This window comes from Typopeltis vanoorti, chromosome 4 (genome assembly GCF_054136105.1).
Source record: "Typopeltis vanoorti isolate ZY-2024b chromosome 4, IOZ_Tvanoo_1.0, whole genome shotgun sequence".
Lineage (NCBI taxonomy): Eukaryota > Metazoa > Arthropoda > Arachnida > Uropygi > Thelyphonidae > Typopeltis > Typopeltis vanoorti.
In genome coordinates, this window is record NC_143552.1 from 71,668,779 (window position 1) to 71,692,075 (window position 23,297).

The 23,297-nt window shown below is 35.5% G+C and overlaps 1 protein-coding gene across 3 annotated transcripts in view; it reads right to left on the bottom strand.

Moving 5' to 3' along the window:
• Positions 1-339: 339 nt before the first annotated feature.
• Positions 340-23,297, bottom strand: part of LOC150107401 (uncharacterized) — a 384,774-nt gene continuing 361,816 nt past the window's right edge. For all 3 annotated transcript variants that reach the window (XM_090391269.1, XM_090391268.1, XM_090391270.1), the window contains one exon: positions 340-1,951. In XM_090391269.1, coding sequence (XP_090247395.1) covers positions 1,914-1,951 — 38 coding nt within the window. In that variant the 3' untranslated portion in view covers positions 340-1,913. The remainder of the gene's footprint in view (positions 1,952-23,297) is intronic.

Consider the following 23,297-nt stretch of genomic DNA (forward strand, 5'->3'; position numbering starts at 1 on the left):
AATGTTTGCCTGGTCTGAGAGCTATTGTCAATTGTTGCTTATCAGCAGTCGAAAACTGCTGAGAAAAAACCTCGAATTTCATAAGTGACCTTCATTTGTCGTGTTTTTTGTACTATGCTGCTTTGTGACAAAGGTGAAATATTGGAAAATTTATTTTTCATTATTTTAGGTATCTGTTTCTTTTTTTTTTATTAAGACAGGTGATGAATTAACAGAAATTAAGTTAAAATTAACATTTAAGAATTATTAGTACTTTAATGTTATGGAATGATGTTTTCTATTATTTTTAAGAATTCTGAAAACAACTTGTGTGTGTGGGGGGGGAGAAAGAAAAACAGATGAATAATTGAAAATATTTTATTTCTACTTCTGAATTTTGATTTGTTGCCCTGAATTGGATGGTTCAAATGCAATTGACTTATTAATTGACAAGGGCTTTTCGGCTCGAAGGCTGCAGTAATAATTCTAGCACAAAACTGCATTTCAAGTATTGAAACTCAAACGTCTACAAAATGTTTTATCTAGTTTAAGAACAATTTAAAAAATAATTAAATATTTCCATACAACTTATCACACATACATAATTACACTGATAAAATCCTGAGTGAATGGATAACCTGACAAGAAAGAGCAGCACTTTACTGTGGACCTCTTAACAGCTTCTTTTAAATTACCTAGTTTAAAATTACCATGGGTTTAAAAAAACTTTTGTGTGTCACTGTTTTCTAGAGAGAGAGACATAATTAAACACCTCTAAAATATGAACATTTTTGGAAAGCTCATCACCAATATGAAAACTATCAATAGTTTTAAACTGAATTACAAAATCAACATTAGTGGAACATTTCTTTTGTAAGTTTTGAATTTCTGCCCCAAAACACAAATAAGTAATTAACATGATAACACAGAAGGGGGAATGATTGATAAATGACATATATACAATTTGTATACAATACATGTATACAATTAAATCTGTATACATGACATATTTACAGTCCTTCACAAGGACAGAGATTGCAACATAACTTGATTGCTTAAACTATAAAGAATGCTCTTCAACAAAGTGAAATATGTATTAATGAATTTTTACAATCCGAATAGCTGAAATCAACACAGCTGTTCTGCTTAATTCTTATTTTTCGTTTCTTGCTCAAATACACAAATGCCTGTACAGAGAAAATACATGTTACTTTGTTAACAGATTCATGTTGATACAAAACTAATATAAAAGACAAAGCCAAGCATGCTACAGACGTGAGGCATCAGATGCATAGTATAATAATGTACAGTTAATGCATCATGCATGGACTCATCTCTCCCTCTCTCTCTCTCTCTTCCCCCCCCCTCACTATATATATATATATATAATACACACACACACGCTTTGTAAAAATACAACTTATTTGCCATAAACATACATGAAGGCTTTTTGTTTTACAACTTTGTATGACAAAGTGTTAACTTTTACTTAAGACTATATATAGTGTTTAATATCCTTGAGAAATTCATGTTGTGCAAGGAAAATTTTAGGTCGTTTATATATATTCACAAAAATCTGTACAGATGCAAACAAATGAAGCACATCAGTAGAAAAGACAGATGTACACAGCCAATGAAACAGTATGGGCCAACATACTATGAACTAATTTTAGTCATCTTCTTAAATATAACCACTAACTGTTAACTTTCTATACAAGCAAATTAATGTACAATGTCTGCTTTGTTTGCTTTTCGGAACAAATAGTCAACAAACACAGACTCAATGCATGAAAATGTGATTTACATATTTACACTATCTTTTACAAACTGCAATCTAAACCATGTCGATCACAGTCTATTTTATTCTGATCACATTAAGTGGAGGAGATTCTCACAAGTTAAACTCTGTACAACAGTTCTATAATATATTCTTGTCAGGGAATTTTTTGATGCTGTGTATACTGAGTTGTCCCTAAAAATGAAAAAAGAAATAGTCTTGATATGAAGCTTTAACTAGCAAATTATAAAGAGGAGAACAAATAAAGAACATTTTGAACATAAAATAAATTCTTTAAGTTTTTCTGAATTTCACTTCTAAATATTCAACTTGTAAATAAAATACAAACAAATATAAACTGTATATTTTACATTGAAAATATACTTATATTATAATTAGTCTTCGCCACTTTAGCTCCCAAGATAAAACAGATGTAAGTAATCATTTTAATTGTTTTTGAGAATTAAATCTCTTTGAAATTTTTTAAAATTTAATTTATCCCACATAAAAAAAGTATCAAATCTCAGTTTCCAAGCAACGTACTCATTTGTATGCTGCTTGGAAAGAAGTCGACAAACACCCCATGGGCAAGGTGCATCATGCTATGTAACAAGTTACGTGTTTGTAGTCAGTATAAATTGAATGACGGAACTGATGGGGTTTGAAAGAAGTGTTGTGACAGAATGCCATGTTGCAGGCATATCTGTTTGGCAAATTGGGCCATCCCAGGTCACAATCAGTGATGCCATACTGAGATCAGGGAGTGAACTGTAAATGCTACCAGCAGTGGACGACCTGCCAAATGCACTGCATGTGACCGTAGGGTGCTATGAAGGATAATATGTAAAAACTGCCATTTGTAGGCTGACAAATTGAATGTGGAGTTCAGGGCATCAACTGGAACATGAATTTGCACAAAAACATTCAGAATTGAGGCTCGCAGCATGGATTTCCATGGTAGAACTGCTACATGCAAGTCCCACATTATCTTCAGTGATGGGACATGGAAAATTATGGAGCACAAGGAATCATGCTACATCCTTTACTGAGCAGATGGATGGGTGTGAGTGTGGCAGATGCCTGGTGAACATTTTATGGGGGGGGGTTGTGATGTTGTTGTCCTGTTTTTCCTGGTTTGGCCTCTGTGGTGCTACAAATGTTGAACTACAAGAGGTATCTGTACATTCAGAATATGTAATTCTTCCTGCTTTGTGGTATTTCTACAGAACTGACTATTGTCTCTTTCAGCAAGACAATGCACCATGTCATAATGCTGCTGCTGTAACTGTGTGGTTTGTGGAAATGAACATTACCACACTTGACTGACCTCCACAGAGCCCGTTCTCAACCCTACTGAACATCTATGGGATGAAATGAAGCATCAGGTGAGGTCAAGGGATGTCTTCCCCACAGCAGTCCAGGACCTCATTACATGCATACAGGAAAAACGCTCCAAAATTCTCACTGATTCCTGCAATTATCACAGTAAAAGGAGGTCCTACATCTTATTAAGGCTGGTGCCATGACCGTTTGTTCCTTAAGCTATAGTGTCTGTTGACTGTTTTCCAAGGAGTGTATTGTTTCTTTCCTTTTCTATGGCCTTATGAAAATTTCTAGATTTTGCCACATAAACATTACGAGTTGTGTACTTAAAAAAAAATATACACTCGGGTCTCTTTTTATGCGGATTTGAAGTTATGCAGTGCACGCCCACAGATACGAGACCTTTCGACACTTCTGTGCATGTCAAGAGAAGGAGAGTCCATTCCGATAATAGCGTAATCCAGCATTTTCCAAACTTTTCCTACGACGGAAACACTTCACAAATCCTGAAATTTTCATGGAACACTTTGGTTATTTGGTAATGTATTCATTAATAATTAATTAAATTTGGCCCAATGGAGAAAAAAAAGCACCAAAGAAAAGCAATTTCTTTGGAAATGAAAATTGCAAATTTAGATCATTTAGCAAAAGGAGAGGATCTATGGTGATTGGTAAACATTTTAATTTAGGAGAAACTACTATAAGAGCAATTAAAAAGAATGAAGTCGCAATAAGAAAATCTGTCATTTCTGGCACAAAACTAAGTGCCAAATTATCATCGTACTCAAGAGATGCTTTATTAGAAAACACAGAACGAGCGCTCGTAATTTGGATTGAAGAATTAACTCAGAAGAATTCCTATAAGTGGTTCTTTAATTAAACAAAAAACTCTTCGGTTTTATGAAAATATGAAGCAATTGGAGCCGTCTACTTCCGCTTCCCAGGCTGATAAAGAATTTTCGGCTAGCAACGGATGGTAAACCGGGTTTTTAAAAAGGAATGCACTTTATAACATGAAGATTACAGGCAAGGTTGCAGCAGCAGATGAAGCAGCCAAACATTTTCAAGAGAAGTTAGCCTAAATTATTGAAGATAGTGGATATTGTCCCGATCAAGTGTTTAACCCTGATCGGGTTTTCTTCCAGGATTGTTTTGGAAGAAAATGCCTAGTCGAACCTACATCGCAAAGTCTGAGAAAAAAAAGCAAGTGGGTTTAAAGCAAGCAAAGATCGAGTAACATTGTTACTTTGTAGCAATGCATCAGGAAATCAAATGTTGAAACCCCTCCTAGTAAATCGATCTCTAAGACCACATGCTCTAAAAGGCAAAGATCTAAAACAGCTACCGGTACATTGGATGGCTAATACAAAGGCCTGGGTAACAATTGCTGTATTTACTGAATGGTTCAATAATTGCTTTGTACCAGAAGTGGAAACATATATGAAGCAAAAAGCTCTCGGTTTTAAAGTTTAATTAATTGTTGACAATTCACCAAATCATTCGAATTTAGAACATCCACATGTGCAGGCAGTGTTTTTTCCACCCAATACAACAAGCATTATTCAGCCATTAGATCAAGGCATAATTGCTACTTTTAAAAAAATATTACGTTAAGCACACTTTTCAATTTATATTGGATAAACTAGAAAATTATTCATTAACAGTAACTAACGTTTGGAAAAAAAATTTTATATTTTGGACTGCTTAAATCATGTTGCCTCTGCTACCGCTGAAATAAGACCACAAACTTTAAATGCTTGCTAGAAAGGCTTGGCCTGGATGTATTGCAAGCAGTGCAACCATGTAAACATTTACATTATCAGCTGAAATCATTACATTCGCACATGAAATTGGTGGAGGTTTTGATACATTTAGCCAGAATGATGTAGATGAATTGCTTGTGGAGAATGCATTAAGTGATGATGATATTATTGGATATCGATTAACTTTAGATATCGTCGAAGATCCAGAAAACAATAGTGAAGAGGAAGAAAAACCTCTCCTCCTCACTGTAAACATAATTCGAAAATCGTTTTCTTGTTAATGACACAAATTCTGAACATGCCTTTAAATTCCAATGTGAGCTGAAGAACTGTATGTCTGGATATCGCGAGCTGTATAAAAAATTAGTGAAATCATTATCGCAAAGTTTAATAACTGATTACAGTCAGAAGAAAAAATCAGCACAGAATGAGGGCGAAGCTAATTCTGTTTGTGAAGAACCATTACCTTTACTATACAGATCTGATGCGCTGACTATCTCTTCTGGTGATGAAAGTGATTATGCACAAGTTCGCAAATGTTGCCGAATATTGTCTAATAGCATGATAATTCTGATGACAAAATGTTACTGTACTTTTCAATAAAATTAAATGAATAAAGCTTTCAAACAAACAAACTTATGCATTCTTATTTTCCTGAATTTTCATAAACTCTTTTTATGTGATTTTAGGTTTATTTTAATTCGTTGCTTCAGTTTTATGCGGTTTTAGAAAATTATGGAACGTATCTGTGATTTTTCAACATAAGTTAGGCCTTTTTTGTGCGATTTTCTGTGAAAACCCCATAAAAAGAGACCCGAATGTTATATACTGGGTGATTATAAAATAACATCAAGTGTTCAGAGCCCTCTAGCGAGTAATGTATTGGACGAAACACACCAATATTCGGTAGACGTACACAATGGAACATGGAGATTCTATTTAATGAAGAAAAAAAAAGTATCAAAAGTCGCCAACAGGGGAAATCTTGGCGCTGCCAAATTAATTTTAGTAGGTGTGACTAATGAATGACTAAATGGCAAATGAGAGACAGCACACATCAATTTCATGACGTTTATTGTTAATTACAAATGAGGTTCGATATGACCACCATTCTGATGTCCCAGGAACTGCATACGGTGCACGACATTTTCCACAGTGGCTCGCAACATATCGGAATTGATTCGTCTCACGTGTAACATTATTCGATCTTTCAAAGTTGGAATATCGAGTACATGTCCTTGATACACAATGCTTTTAAGAAATCCCCACAGCCAAAATTCACAAGGATTGAGATCAGGCGATCTCAGTGGCCATGGAGTGGGAAATGTACGACTAATGATTCTTCTGTCAGAGAAATGTTGTCGCAAAACACTCTGTACCTGAAGTCCGATGCGGAATGGTGCACCATCCTGCATGAAGATGGTCAAATCGAGACGTCCTCTTTACTGCAGTTGTGGAACTACAAAGTTCTGTAGCATATTGGCATACCTGTTAGCATTGACGGAACAGGTCACTAGTTCATTTTGGCAATTTTCCTCATAAAAGTATAGGCCGATGATAAAAGATGCCGTAAATCTGCACCACACTGTGACTTTGGGTGAGTGGATAGGCATCTGCAGACACACGTGCGGATTAGTTGCAGTCCAAATGCGACAGTTACGTGTTAATATCGCCGTTCAAATAAAACTGCGCTTTGTCACTCCATAAAATCTGCCATGGCCATGCATCATCCACTTCCATGCGTGCTAAGAATCTCAAAGATAAGTCAATTCGTGTGGTCGCATCACCAGGGTGCAATTCTTGAACATGACTGATTTTATAGGGGTAAAACTTCAACATCTGATGTAGGATTTTCCACACCGTTGTGTATGTGATATCCGTTTGCCGGGATATTGCTCGTGCACTGCTGGTACCCTGCACATTCGTCATCTCCTGTTCGACAATAGCAGTTGCAACTTGTTCAACTTGTTGGTGATTGATTGGTTTGCATCCCTTGCCTACCTGCACTGCTAGAGTTCCAGTAGTTTCAAATCGCCGAATCAGTTTTCGTAAGTTTGTTACCGTAATCGGTCCTTTTTGTAAATTTTTCATATGCTGAAAATCACGAAGACAAGTACTGCCATTATTGTTCTGCTGATAATAGAGTTTGACTAACAAAGCACGCTCATGTAAGGTAAGAGGTATCGAAAAGCAGTTCGTCTACGGATGATAAGAAATCTCACAGGCTCTCCTTTTATTGCAAGATCGCTCACAAGAAACGTGATAATGCAAATTAATGCATTTTACTCAGTAAACAGCGCCAAAATCCCCCCTGTTGGCGACTTTTGGTACTATTTTTTTCGTTAAATCGAATCCCCATGTTCCACTGTGTACGTCTACCGAATCTTGGCGTGTTTCATCCAATACACTACTTGCTAGAGGGCTCTGAACACTTGACATTATTTTATAATCACCTGGTATATTTATATATCTTTTCATTTTTAGAGCAAATAATAGTGATCTTTGAATCAACAATGCAAAAAAGCTAAGATAGATTTTATTTATTCATAATAAAAAAATCCATTACCAGTAATCTGATCCACTGATCACATGCTGACTAGTTGGCCATAGCTTTGCAATATGTAAATGACAGAAAACCAAACAAACATTTCATAAATTTTTTAGACATAAGCTGCAAGAGTCAGAGAGTGTTCAAAACCATTGCTGCTTATCTGCAAATTTGTAACACTGATTAAAACTTGTAGGAAGCAATCAGATGTATCACTATCCATCTTTCAGATTAACTAATTTTTCCTGATTTCAAATTTGTGTTTTCTTTTTAAGGAAGGGGGAGGGAAGACATTTTCTCCACAAATTCGCTATCCTATCCTATTAGTGGTCCTAAAAGGCACTTAAGTGCCCACAACCTTTCCAAGTATTCTTGGACTTTGCAACCATAACTTGAGGATAAGGTGGTAAGCCCCATATCTCCCGGTATATTATGTTTGTAGATGCGTGTGTTCACGGGGCCAGTTTGCCTGTTCTGGGGGATGTAAAACCAGAGTTTCCAGGTGAAAAAAAAAAAAAAAAAAAAAAAAAAAAAAAAAAAAAAAAAACCCTAACTCAGTATGAGACCCCCCCTTTCGTCAAAAAGAAACCAGATAAAAGTTCCTCATGTCACTGACAGGAATCAAACCCGTCTTTCCGACCAAAGGTCTTCGTCTGTACCAACTGAGCTACGGAGGCTCACAAATTCATTAGTGAGCTAAAACTTAAGCATAATATTCTAGCTCATCTTTGTGTGTTAAATTATATTGTAATATACATAATTTTAAATTGATGAAAGTAATATGTGATAAGCAGCTAGAATACAACTTAAAAAAATTATGTGGCAAAGGAAACAAATATTTACCCACCCATCTATGTCTGTGCTCCACTTAAAAAAAAATAAGTATTCCTTCCTGATCTGACCTTTTCAGACAGAATATATACTGCAAACAAAGAAATGGTCACAGGCCTATCTCAGTTTTCTCCGTCCATCCTGACTAAATGACCAGTGCAGTTCTCCTTTAATTGTTTGGCTTTATGAATAACATCAACACATCTGTGATGTCTAATGTCTGTATTTTTTACATTCCCTGCTCTTATTTCTTCTTTCCACTGTTCTCTGGCAGGTTCTAAGTTTTTCTTCTTGCCATGGGCCAAGTCTGGGCAACATAAATCAATGCAGACAATATAATGAAATCCATCAGCTTCCTTTTAAGTGAGAGAGAGATGAACTTATCAGTCTTCATCCACTGGACTCATCTCCTTTAATTATTCCATGTTTGGTTATTCTGGACTGAATTTATAGATCTTGTTTAGTGTTGAAGGATATATTTATCCTAATGAGGTATACCCTGGCATGTTGCAGATAAGATTTTTTTGCATTTTGTAAAATTTATTTCAAACCCCAGTTTGCTTATGTTGTTTAGTTTTTCCTCATCCCAATCAATTCAGTGGGTATTCTGAGAAGATAATGCTTTTCATCAAACTTAAAATTGCCTTGTTTCTTTCCTCAAATACTGATACTTTGGTTGATCCAATCAGGTTTTCTGAACACGCGGTGTTCAAGCGTAGTTGCAAAAAGTCTAATGCTACTAGATCACCTTGTTCAGCACCTCAAATTCCTAATATGTATCCTTAATTAGGATTACAATATTGGATTACCTCCTATCAATATTTTTTCTCCAAATTATGAGAAAATTTCCTCTTGCTGTGATATTATAACCAGGACTATAATATTGTCAGATATCATATTTCAATCTTTGTTTTCCTCTAGGTCTTTTTCCCGCTATATGGGAATCGAACATCTATTATGCTAACCTTTCCATTACCATCTGTGTTTAAATGACCATATTAGATTAGCCCTGTCCATACATTCTTGAATGCTAAAAATATCAAGTTCCTTCCTAATACAGTTGACTCTTACACCATTATAACTCACTCACTCAGTATAACTACTCCTGAAAAGCCCCAGACAGATCACAAGAACAATGCTAAAAGAAATTCACTATAGCAAACACTCCACTTATAAAAAAAAATAATTCCTATGGTCGTCAGGACTGCTACAGTGAAAGTCAACTGTATGTTCATTTTTAATGTGATACTGCCAACAATGTCCATCTGCTCACCATGATTTCTCTTATTCTATATAAATGTATTCAACTGGAGTCTGATCATACCAGCTTTGCTTATTCTATGTCTACTCCCATATTTAATTTGTCATCCATCTTTACTAAGTATTGTGTCTAAATAGCTGAAATATGTTACTCATTATATAGTCGATATTTTCTATGTCCATGTCTATTTTCATATTCTTTTTATTGATTTTCTTGCCAAATTTGTTACAGCAGTTACAATCTAGTCAGAGAATCCTGAAGATCTGCAATGATTTATTTAGTGGTATAACATAATGGGCATAAAGTAAAGACCTGAGATATATATCCAATTTTGATATCCATTTTGATGATACTTTTCTTCACAATCTAATTGGAAGAAAAGTATCATCAAAAAATTGGAAGCGAGAAAGAAATGTGAGAGAGTAAAAATTGCAGGATTACTACCTATATATGATAGTACTGAGTTAAGAAGGAGGGCGATGATAGCAAATGATTTCATGCGCAGGATATGTAGAAGATATGGATGTGAGTTTTTAGACGTGTGGGGGGTGTGTTTGATGGCAGAAAAGATTTGTATAAGAATGATGGCCTGCACTTGAATTCATTTGGCATCAGAAGCCTGGAAAATTTACTTCTTGGGATGAGACTTAATGCAGAGAGTCACGGGAACTAGCAAATTTTTCCCATTCCACCAAGGGAGGAATGGGAAAAATGTGTGTGAAAGTTCAGCTATGGTATACAAACGTGATAAAGATATAAATGCCTTTGAACATGGTTAAGTATGTGGCATAGGAGTGAAAAATATGCTTTGGACCTTTTAAGTATGTCTGGGGAGGGAAAAGAGAAAATTCTACAAGACCAAATACATTGCATATCTAATTATAAGAATAGGCTAGGTCGTAATTTATTATGTCTATACACAACTGCCAGGAGCATTAGAAACAAAGGGGGTTGAGTTCGTTGCTTTATTGAATATGATGTGGCCTAAGATTGTTGGCATTAGTGAAACCAGTTTTAGGAATGACATTTTAGGAATGACAGAAGAGATAGGAGGAGTGCTACTAATGATATCAGATGAGTCCAGTTAGGGTAGAAATACAAGAAAACAATGATGGTAACAATGTCCCATGTAGCGATGAGTTTGAGTCTATTTGATGTGAAGTGGAGGTTAACAGAATGAAATACATGGTGAGGTGTTGCTACAGACCTAGCAGTTTAGTTGTAGGGGACAAAGAAATGCATTGCCAATTTAGCCTTATGGGCACCAAGCGAATGATCATTATGGGTGACTTTAATTTTCCAAACATTGATTGGGTAGAAGAGAAATCTCATGATCAGAAAGAACAGGAATTTATTGAATTGTTGCGGGATAACTTTCTCAAGCAGCATGTGAAAGAAGGAACTCAAGGTCAAAGAGTGTTGGATTTGCTCATAGCGTCAGAAGGGATCTCTTTCAAGAATATAGCTATTTTACCACCAATTGGTGGCAGTGATCATGCTGTCCTTTCTTGGGAAGTATCTACAAGTATTACTCCAATTAAAACAGGCTACATGCTGAACTACAAAGCTGGAAATTATGATCAACATAGAAGAATACTATCTTTGGTCCCATGGTATCAGTTACTGAATAGAAAAAATGTCAGCAATGCATGAGAATCTTTGAAAAAGTGCTTGAATGAGGCGGTATCTGAATGTATCCCTAGTGTTCGAAGAGTAAATAGGTTGGGTGTGAAATGGATGTGCAGCCTTATTAAGCTAGAAATCCACAAGAAGAAGAAGATGTGGAAAGAGTATCGTGAGAATAAGAGTGAGAGGAGTTATGAAATATATAAAGCTCAGGCCAGAAAAACGTGTATTGTGAGAAAAGCTAAAACGGAGTATGAAAAGAAATTGGCCATGCAAGCTAAAGGCAATCCAAAAGAATTTTATTGTTATGCCACAAGCAAAAGAAAGAATGAATGTGGAAGAATAACTTTATTGAATGCAGATCGTATACGAGTATCGAAAGCTAATGAGGGCTCACTTTGCTAAGATATATCAACCAGGTGTATGTAGTATGGTGCACAGTGCTACTGCTACATTCGTTAGATGAAGAGTTAGAGGTTCATGAAAATTAGGTTGAAGAGCTTTTGCATAACCTGGATAAGAATTTGTCAATAGGGATAGATGGAATATCTGCTCGTTTGTTAAAGGAAGTTTGTTAAAGGAGTCTCAGCTCAGGAATGATACCACAGGAATGTAATATAGTTCCATTGCACAAGGGTGGTGCAAAAACTGATGTGTCTAACTACAGACCTATTAGTATTTCTGGTGTAGTAGTGAATATTTTAGAGAAGTTAGTAAGTACTTCTCTAAAACTTTTCTAATTTCTGTATACGAGTAAGAACTCACATACAGAAATGGGTAGACAATCATTCTATACTCTGCAGGGAACAGCATGGGCTTACTAAAGGAAGGTCATGTTTTAGCAATTTTCTCATATTTTATAACAATGTTACGGCTGAGTTGGATAAAGGAAATGGATACACTATGATAATGTTGGATTTTTCTAAGGCATTTGATAGGAATACCACAGGATAGGCTGTTGCATAAAGTGGAGAATATAGGATTGGAACATAATCTATTGACTTGGATCAGGGGATGGTTAACAGACAGATATGAAAAAGTGGTATACAGTGGGTGTGAATCTGCCAGATTTAAGGTAACCAATAGTGTACCTCAGGGTTCAGTCCTTGGGCCATTATTGTTTAATCTATACATTAATGACTTCAAGCAGGGTCTATCATCAGATTTGCAATTGTTTGCTGATGATGCGAAGATAGACAGGGCAATCAGGGATGCTACTGATATTCAGCAATTACAAAATGATTTGAATAGACTGGAAATCTGGGCAAGCAAAAATGGCTATCAGTTTCATGTTAGTAAGTGTAAAATTTTGCACTTTGGTGTGATTAGAGATCCAGTCGCATATTATTTTACGGGATTATGCTACAAAAAACTGAAGAGGCAAGGAATCTTGGTGTATTGGTGGATAAGAATTAAAAGTTCAAAGGTCACATAGCAAAAGTTGCAAATACAACTCAGAGGATAATTTCTATGCTGAAGCGAACCTTGACATGTAAGGATAAAGAAGTAATTTTGCCTGTTTATAAAGATTTGATAAGACCACACACCTGGATTATTGTGCACAGATTTGTTCTCACGGGTTCCAAGGGGATAAAGATGATGTGGAAAGGGTGCAAAGAAGAGTTACAAAGATTATATCCAGATTATGGGATTTAGATTATGAGGACAGATTGCGAGTACGTGGATTACAGACTCTGGTTAACAGGAGAAAGAGGGATGTTATGGGATTTAGATTATGAGGACAGATTGCGAGTACGTGGATTACAGACTCTGGTTAACAGGAGAAAGAGGGGTGTAATGAGAGGGGTCTATAAACTTTTGAATGGGTGTTATAGCATTTCAAATGATGAAATTTTTTGTTATATGGAAGGCAGGGGGGCATCCATGGAAGTTAAGGTTGTTCTCAGTCAAGAAAGGGGTAAGAGCTAGGTTTTTCTCTCAGAGAGCAGTGAGTGAGTGAAATAATTTGCCCTTTGGGGTAGTGAGTGCATCTAGTGTAAATGAATTTAAGGGAATGTATGATAGCTGGGTTGGGTAATTTACAGCCTCCCTCGAGGTCTCAGATAATAATAATAATAATTCATACAGATAAGAGTATGATATATTTCTTGTGCTTGATTTTTACATCAAACCATTTTTCCTGTACTTCCTTCAATTCTAGTTGTTTTGCAATTGAAATCACTTTCAATTGCAAAGTTGGCTATCACTGGTTGACTATCACTACTCATGATGTTTTTCTAGCTTTCCACATTTCAGGATGTCTCATGTTTTATTTAACAGTGTTCTTACTCCAGCATTCCAGAATATGTACAATGGGTTTGGAGACTGTAGCATATTTTCTATTCCTGTCTCCTCTAAGTCATTCACATGACTTACTTTGAGCAACGGTCAAGCCAATGTTAAAAGAACTGGTTTCTTGGCTTCATGCAAGAGTTAATAGTTACTGAGATAAGAGATGGTGAGCCTCCATAGCTCAGTTGGTTTAGGCACGTCCTCTGGTTGGAAAGACCCAGCTTCAAGTCCCATCTATGATGTGAGGAACCTGTTTTCAATCAAATGGTGAGTTAGCCAGTCTCATATGGAGATGAAGGGTTTTTTTTCCTCTCCAAAATTCAGGTTCATCCCTCAAATCGGCCAGCACATGCAATATACAGACAAAGGACACTTTGGAATAAGGACTAACCAACATATCCTGTCAGATTTGTTTTTGAATACTTATATGATGAAGTGTGGGCCTATATATATATATATATATATATATATATTGAGGAACATTGACTTGGTTGTTTTGATACATTTGTATAAAGAGAATTTAATGACTGAAACCGAGAATAATTGTAAGGTTTTAATGGTATAACACACTACTAGTTTCGGCTTTTGACAGCCTTCTTCAGGTGTCTTTTAAAAATAGGAAACAGCAATAAAAACACTGAAGTTTAAAAAAACTGAGAAACACAGGAAAAAATTGCAGTACATAATTAACATGAAAAAATGTTGTGTGTGTGTATATATATATATATATATATATGGGGATATTAAAATTACAGTCATATATAATGCTAATTACCTTTTGATTTGCAAGCTAATAAATGAAAACATTAGGTTAAGTGGCTCTTCCACACACAAATGGAAATTAAACTTTTTTAAAGATTTTAACAACAAGTATGACATGTTAACCTTCTTTAAAAATATACTGGGAAACAACTAATCAAGAAGAGAATGGGTCAAAAACTAGGCACCTCTAATCTTTATTACAGGATTTGGTAGATATGTAGACCATTAAGCCAGGAATATATTTTATTCTAATATTGAATAATTCTGAATATATTTTATTCTAATATTTAAATTATGTGAATGTCTGAATAAAATAAATTTGCTAACACCTTTTGTTCTTGAAATGGTGCAGGCAAGGTCATTTAACTAACCCTAACTAACTTTTGAAAACTGATGGGCAGCTAGCTTCCAGTCCAACAATATTAGTGGTTTTAATTAGCACACAAGGTAAGATAGACAAATGCTGAGATCTCACAGTCCTTAACTCCCAACATTACATATTATTGTCTGAAATACTGTAAGTTCTGAAATCTATTTTCTTGAGTTTCTGGGATGAAAAACCTGCTTGCCCATGCCAGAAATTGACTAACTCAGGAACTGGTTAAAGAAAGGCTTAGATAAAGTTCTTGTAGTCAGCAACTAGAATCAAACTTAGAACTATATTTCTTCAGGTGGTATAGCACTATAGATGCAAATACCATTTCCACACAGGTCTTATTAGAATATCATACTTTTTTTATAATTAAAAAAAGTAATGGAACCTTTTGATAGCTCATAAAAAATCTTTTTTTTTTAAAACATTCCCTCAAGTAGATCTAAATATTAGACCTACTCAAGTAGAAAATCATGAATTCCATTATAACAGAGGAATTAGTGACAGCTCATATTAATACCTACAGCTTTCATTTAATAGGAATCATCTGATCTAAACAAGGGATACAGTTGTCAGATATCCTGAATGAAGGAATCTTGCAAAGAAATCATTCATTCAGAATCCAACATATTAAACTTACAAAAAAAAAGAGAAATACCTACACACCAGCTAAAATTAAAAGTGAAACTTCTTCACTTTATGTATAAAATTTGCATTCCTTATTTCATGTACGATTTATTTAATCTATTGTGTTCATATCAAGATTTTATTAGAGTATGTTTTATAAGAGGGATAATCTGACTTAAATTAAGCCTCACTTAAGCTGTGTAAAATTAACTGTGAGTCATCAAATAGTTATTAAATAATAGTTCTTGGAAGGTATAAAACTACATGTGTACAGCATAACGCTGGCAGCAGTTGCTTAAGCAGAATGTATATTGACGCGAATTCTGGGAATACAAGAGCATAACAGCATCGGGAAAAAGCAAGGGATGAACCCAAGAGGTGAAAAGATATGGATCATGTGCAAAGGGGACTGAGGAAAAAGAGGGCGCTCTAAGGAGGAATATAAGGGGATGAGCGCTGTATCGGAAATTTCTCTTGTCGTATCGTTTTCCTGTTTGGTGGCTCAGAAGTTAGTGGGAGTTCGCGTAAAGGGGGGTGAAGTGTTTGTGCTAAGATAAGATGTCGAAAAGCAGGCTTTCTTGAAAATGCAGAAGGATTCTACGCAGAGCTGAAGGTAAAAATTTCTAGTCCTAGCAGAATCAGGCCTTCGCTGAGAAGTCCTATCGAGTTGTTCCTGAAACACAGAGATTTAAGTCCATTTTCGGCAGAAATAATGAAGATAGCATAACCCCTACATTGGCATATGGACAGCCAATAGACAAGAAGTAACCAGACGTACATGTGGTGCTGAAAGACGCAGAAAAGGTTCAGTAAGGTGAAATTACTCTATTTTGTGTATAAAATTCATTAGAAGAGAGAAGATTGTTTGTGAATGTGAAATTAAGAACAGTATTCTAAAGAACTCTATGGACAGTTCTCTCATTAGAAAGTTAACCTTTCTAATTAGAGACTGCCCACAGAGTCTTTTTTTTTTCCACCAGAGGTCAGTCCAACAATTGTTGTAGCGGTTGGTCAGTGTCTTTAACAAACCAGTTTGATTGTAGTGTAGCTTGTTTTCTGTGTATAGTTGTATGACCTTGACATAAAGGTCGAAACGTCGAATGTAGATTTTAGTTATATTAAACTAAAGTTTTTATTCAAACACGATAGTTGTCTCCATAATTTTCAAAAATGCATTCGGATCACCGTGTAAGCTTAAAAGAAAGGAGAAAGTTAACCTCTTTTGAGAGAGTAAGAAGAATTGTTTGGAAAAGATCCTTAGTAATTGTATGTGATAGGATTAACTTAATGAGATCAGAATTGTGGATTTTAGTAACTGAGTAACATTAGAAGGTTTGTTTATATTATCTTATGAATAGCATTACAGAAAGAAATTTTAGTTTAACTTCATATCATTTACTATCTATCCCAATATGCAGTTATTGTGTTTCACATGCTTTATGACCTTTAATTAATTTAGAATATGTTAACCTCTTAACTCGAGTTTCATTTAGTATTGAGTCATAATTGAGTGTATGAATTTTTTGTGTATTCTGTTTAGATATTCCAATAAACATGTCATATTTACCTAAACCTGAGTCATGCCTGATTACAATTCCAAACTACCACTTATAAAAATAGAACCTATTTTGGCGGGAAGGATTTAGAAAGTAAATATAATTATAGATTTTGGTCACGACTGCAGTCTGAATCTACACAGCAACATTAAAGTAAAGTATTGTGTAAGAACAGCTCAGAATCTAGTATTGTCTCCCTGAGTAGGAATCCTTTTCTACTACAGGATACTGGCTGGTGCAGCATAATATAAATTTGCCAGTATCCGAAGAGGAAACAATCCTAGATATAAGTATATTAGGCTCGATATCTGAAGAAGTAAAATAGCGATAGAAAGATATAAAGCAGCTGGTAGGATTTTAATTGAATAAGGTTTTGAATAAGAAAGGATTTAATCAAGTAAACAAAATAAATAAGTATAAAATATATAAATAAATATATAACACAGTGTTAGGGCTAACTTTCAAAAAAAAAGCTAGCATTGAGGCATGATAACAGAATTAAGGGTTATTAACTGTAATATTATTATTATTATTACTTCTCAGAACAAACTTGAGTCAACCTGATGAATAATGATATTCTCCAAGAAATATCATTAAAACCAGCTATTTAGCAGTCTTAAGATTAATTCGCAAAATTCTGGAGATATGTAAAACAGAAATGTAAATTCAAGAGAAATTCTGAATGATCCAGCTAAAGGCTAAGGAAGAATTTAACCTTGCTACTAGCTGAAGTGGATCAAATACATGAAGCACTTTGTGTATTTAAGAATAAAAAGTAGTTCTCTCTTTTTCATCTTGTAATTATCCCACTCCACTATGAATCTCTTACCAAAACCATTACTGGATGAAGTGTAATGGAGTTGTGACCTTTTAAATCACTTGATTCCAAGTAAACTTTTTCACTTGTTTCCTGTTTCAGAAATTGTCTTTCAAGGTATTTCAATCACAACTCTCCCTCCCTCTGCACTAGGAAATTAATTATAAATAACTACTTTTTATCAATTTACTACTGGTTTAAATTTTTTCACAGGGAATATTTCACATCTCAGTTTCTAAAATCTATTACTTCATTTTATCATCTCAAGAAAAGAAAGAAAATAATACTGCTGTGTGTCTACTGGTGATTCTAAAACTGGATTATTTCTTTGTAGTTTGATTATTTCAGCCACTAACTTCTTTTACTTCTAAGCCAGAAATTGGTTGTTTTAAGAGACAAGTTTGGTTTGTTCAGAGGTTTATTGGCAATAGGAAGGCAATAGTCATACTGTGCTATTTACAAGAGTTAGAGTATACAAGGCTAATAAATAATAAATAAATAACATGTGAACAAAAAAAAACTAGTATATTTTAGTATCTTGGGAGGGAAAGGGCAATAAATACAGGGCGATTCTAAATTATTGCGAGGGTTTCTGTGGCCTATAATTTTCAAACTGGAAACAATAAAATAAAACTGCTTACAGAATATGAAAGTGTAACTCAAAAGGTTTTATTGGCAACACTGTACTTACCACATTGATGTGTGGGAGATGATAATATGACATCATATTCAAAATAGGGACTGTTCAAGAGAAAGCAATGTGCTTACTTTGGTTTTTTCAAAAAAAAGTCCATTATCACAACACAACATCATTACAGAATTCAGTATGGAAAACATCCACCTTCAGATAATGTTATTCAACACTGTTTAAAGCAATTTTAAGAGACTAGTAGTGTTCAGCACCAAAAAAAGAGTGGGAAGACAGAGCACTTCATAAGAAGATGTTGATAGAGCAGGAAGCGTTTTATCGAAGCCCACAAAAATCAACTAGAGAGACGAGCTTCTTTGCAGTTAGGTATACCAAAAACTGACTGTGTTGGAGGGGTTGTTCATAACTGCCTACAAATGCAGATTGTGCTGAACAATAAACCCCTTTGTTTCCAATTTTCACAAGGCATTTTGTCAAAATGTCGAAGCTGATGAAGCAATGCTTTGCATATCAGTGAGGATAAATAGTCATAACTGCAGAATATGGGGATCAGGAAACCCTCATGCCATTCGAGTATTCAAAAGAGATAGGCCAAAGATGAATGTCTGGTGTGCTTCATGTTTAGAAGTTTCGGGGTCCTTTTTCTTTGTGGAAAAAAAGTGATGAACTATCTGGGCATGCTACAGCTGTATCTGTTACCCCAGTTGGAAGATCATCAGCCAAATGTGGTGTTCCAGCAAGATGGATCACTGCCACATTGGGCTCTTATTGACAAAGAATATCTTGACATGCATTTTCCTGGGCGCTGGGTTGGGTGTGGTGGACTGATTCCATGGCCTCCACGCTCATCCAGTATTATGTCGCTTGATTTCTTCCCGTGGGGATAAGTGAAGAACATTGTTTACCAGACCCCTATGATCTTTCTCGATGAATTGAAGACCAGATTTGTAACTGCGATAGAAACGGTTACACCACAAATGATGGAGAACATTGGAGGGAAATTGATTAATGCTTGGCCGATATCTGACATGTCACAAAAGGCGCATATATTGAAGTTTTAGCATTCTACAGTAGTGATTCTATAAGTAATAAAGCTTTTTGAATTACTCTTTTATATCCTGAAAACAGTTTTATTGTTGTTGCCGGTTTGAATTATAGGCCACAGAAACCCCAGAGAATCACCCTGTATTTTAATAATAAAGGACATGTAAAGCATGACAGTTATTATAAGAGAGCATCTTAATGAAAAGGTAATAAACAATGCAGTTAAAAATAACATCTTCTATACAAAGAAAACTATATACATTGTGTGTGTATTGAAAGAATAGTAATATGACGGATTGAAGAATGATAGTGATAGATCTCATTACAGAATGATAGACAGAACGAAGCGGGAGCTGCAAAAAATGTCTGGCGAGTGATTCAGCTGATATCAGCAAGAAAGAAGTGCAAGAAAAGAGAAACGAAGGTTTGACTAAGAGAGAAGGAAAAATTAAGAAGCGAGTCTATCATAAGAGATGCGACTGGTGAGAGATTGATAAAATCGCACTTCTGAGGTGCAAAAATTAATTATGTTAGCAAGGCTTAAGGAGTGCAAGTGCAAAAGGGTAATAAGAAAGAGTTGACAGTTTCGGGACAGAATGAATGATTTGAAAGGAGAAATGTATGGTATTGAGGGAGGATATGAAAGAGTAAATGGAACTAGCAAAAGAAAAGAATGAGAAAGTTAAGATAGTAAGTTTGTTGTTGTGGTATGAGAGTTGAGCTGAGAAGGAGGGCCATAATAGCAAATGAGTTGTTAAAAGTTTTTTTCCCACTTGGTTAGACTATAATAAATTTAGTTTAATCCTTTATCCAAGTGTAAGCAAACAAAGTTTGTGCCTTAAGGATCTTCAGGACTGAGGCAACTCATAAAGGTGGACCAAGCTCTCATGACTACTTGTCTTAGTATCTCCCATAATACAAAGCACATCTCCTTGTAGACATGTATAATGCTATGCATTAAGGGAAGGGCCACTACCCAGACCGGTTTTGACCTTTATTGAGGTATCGTCAGTAGGAGTCAGACCCAGAGGTGGTGATACTAAGGTGGAAGCAATGGAGAAGTCATATTTACCTATATGAGTTGCCAAAAGGTGTCTCACCTTATTATTAAATTACTCTGGATTTAGAGAAAGATGTTGGAAGTTTTTTACTTTTACCACGAGTTGCCTCAGTCCTGAAGATACTTCAGGTGCAAACTTTGTTTGCTTACACTTGGATAAAGGATTAAACTAAATTTATTATACCAAATGAGTCGATGTGTAGGTTATGCAGGAGGAATAACATGGAGTTTGTGGATGTGTGGAGCAAGTTTGATGGATCAAAGGACTTATACAAGAAGGATGGTTTGCATCTGAATGGATTTGGTGTTCAGAGTCTGGAAAAAGTATTGTTCAATGAAGTAAAATTGGATGCAAAAAATCAGGGACACTAGAGCTTTTTTTGGGGGAAGGAAGGGAGGTGGACAGTTGAACAGATATCAGTGAGGCAGTTGAGTGTAAAAATTTTCACAAAATGCCTAAGTTAACAATGCTGGTAACAAACCAGAATGGGATAGTTAGTATAAAGTGTCAGGATAGTGGTGAATCTAAGGGGCTTTTGCACTTTATGTACACTAATGCCAAGAGCATTTGGAACAATGGGGAGGAGTTTTGGCATTGATTAGTTCATTCTGGTCAAAGGCCATTGGCAGTAGTGACACATAACTGACAGAAGATGATATAATTGTTTAGACAAAATGTGAAGGGTATAGTGTGTTCAAGAAGGATAGAGAGAAAGAATGGAAGAGGAGTATTATTGATGATAACTGATGTGCAACCAAAGAGAGTAGGAGCCCAACTACAGGCCAGTGAAAATAGCACATCTGAGGCCATCTGGTGTGAGAGAGAGTGGCCAAGAGAACAATACAGTTGGATGTTTCTATAAACCAGGAGATGAAAAGGATAATTAGGATAGTATGCATCGGCAAACAAGCTCAATGAGTGGAGGGTGGGAATATTTATTATTGGGGATTTCAACTATGGGAACATAGACTGGAAGGAGGAGAAGACACATGAGAGGAAGGAAACAATGCAGTTACTAAGGGATAATTACCTGAGGCAGTATATGATGGAATATACTAGGGGTTGGAGAGTGCTAGATCTAGTAAATTGCATCAGAGAATTTTTCTATAACCAATATGACCACACTGCCACCAGCTGGTGAGAGTAAACATATGGTATTGACCTAGGAAGAGGTTAAATGTGTGAAATTTTCAGTTAAGAGGGCAGTATATGTGGAATTACAGGACTGGTAAATATGACAAGCTTAGGAAACTGCTTGGATCAGTGCCATGGTATGTGAAACTGTAAGGGTTTGATGTTGATAGTGCATGAGAAGTGGTAAAAGAGTGTTTGAGGCAGATAATAGCATACTGCATACCTGGAATCAGAAGAATAAATCAAGTGAAAGTTCAATGAATGAATATCATCATTAAGCTGGGAAAAAAAAAAAAAAAAAAAAAAAAAAAAAAAAAAAAAAAAAAAAGTTGTGCAGGAAATTCAAGCAAAGGTGACCAGAGGCACATGAGCAGTAAATAACAGGCCAAGGATAATCCTAAAGAGTTCTTTCAGTATGTTGCAAGTAAAGAGAAGAATGTTTATGGCAGGATTTTAATGAATGCCAATGGAAGGGAGGTAAACTGAATCAGTCAAAACAGTAGAATTAGTAAGTGAACACTTTGCAAGAGTATAATAAATTTAGTTTAATCCTTTATCCCAGTGAGAGCAAACAAAGTTTGCACCTGAAAATATCTTCAGGACTGAATATAGTGTTGTACTATCTTACCTGGGTAAGTAGTACAACACCAGGCAACTTGCTCTCACTGGGATAAAGGATTAAACTAAATTTATTATAGTCTAACCTAGTGAAAAATAAACTTTCAACATCTTTCTCTAAATCCAGAGTAATTTAATAAAAAAAAAAAAAAAAAAAATGTGGCAAACCTTTTGGCAACTCCTATAGGTAAAGATGACCTTGCTACTGCTTCTGCCTGGTATCTCCAACTCTGGGCCTGGATTCCACTGAAGAGACCTCAATAAAGGTCGAAACTAGTCTGGGTAGTGGCCAATCCCTTAATGCATAACAGAATACATATCCACAAGGAGATGTGTTTTGCATTATAGGAGATACTGGGATAGGAGCGTTGGTAGCTTGCTCCACCTTTGCTACGAGTTACACTACTTACCCAGGTAAGATAGTACAACACTATATTCAGTCCTGAAGATATTTTCAGGCGCAAACTTTGTTTGCTCTCACTGGGATAAAAGATTAAACTAAATTTATTATAGTCTAACCTAGTGAAAAATAAACTTTCAACTTTGCAAGAGTATATCATCCAGGTGGAGATATTGCAGTAACGAGAGAACAAGAGCAAAGGCTTAACATGGAAACTGAGGTAAATGAAATGGAAGTGTATAGCATATCACAAAACCTTGATGTGAGTACAGCTATGGTATTAGATGGTATATCAGTTTGAGTTTTACAAGAACGTGCTAGAGAACTGTCAGTGCCTTTCACCATATTGTTTAATCTAAGTCTCAGCTTTGCGTTAGTCCCAACGGGGGGTGGAAAGAAGGGAAAATAGTTACATTGCTTAAAGGAGGCTCAAAGCATGATATAGTAAATTACCGACCAATATCAAGGTACTAGAGAGTTGGTCAAGAGCAAAATACAGGAATGGTTAAACAGAAATGGGATTCTGTATGTGGGCAACATTGTTTTATGAAGGGTAGGTCATGCTTCAATAACTTACATTTTATAATATATGAGTTTGATAAAGGTAATGGGTTCATAGTGATACTGCTGTACTTTGCAAAAGCTTTTGACAGGATACCAGATAGAAGTCTAATCAATAAACTGCAACACATGGGGATGGATATAAAGATGGTGAAGTGGATAAGATGGTTGATGGAGAGATATCAGAGTAGTTTATTCAGGAGTACAGTCCAAAAGAAGGCATATGACTAGTAGTGTGCCACAGGGCCCTGTTCCTGGACTGCTACTATTTAATTTATATATTAATGATATAGGA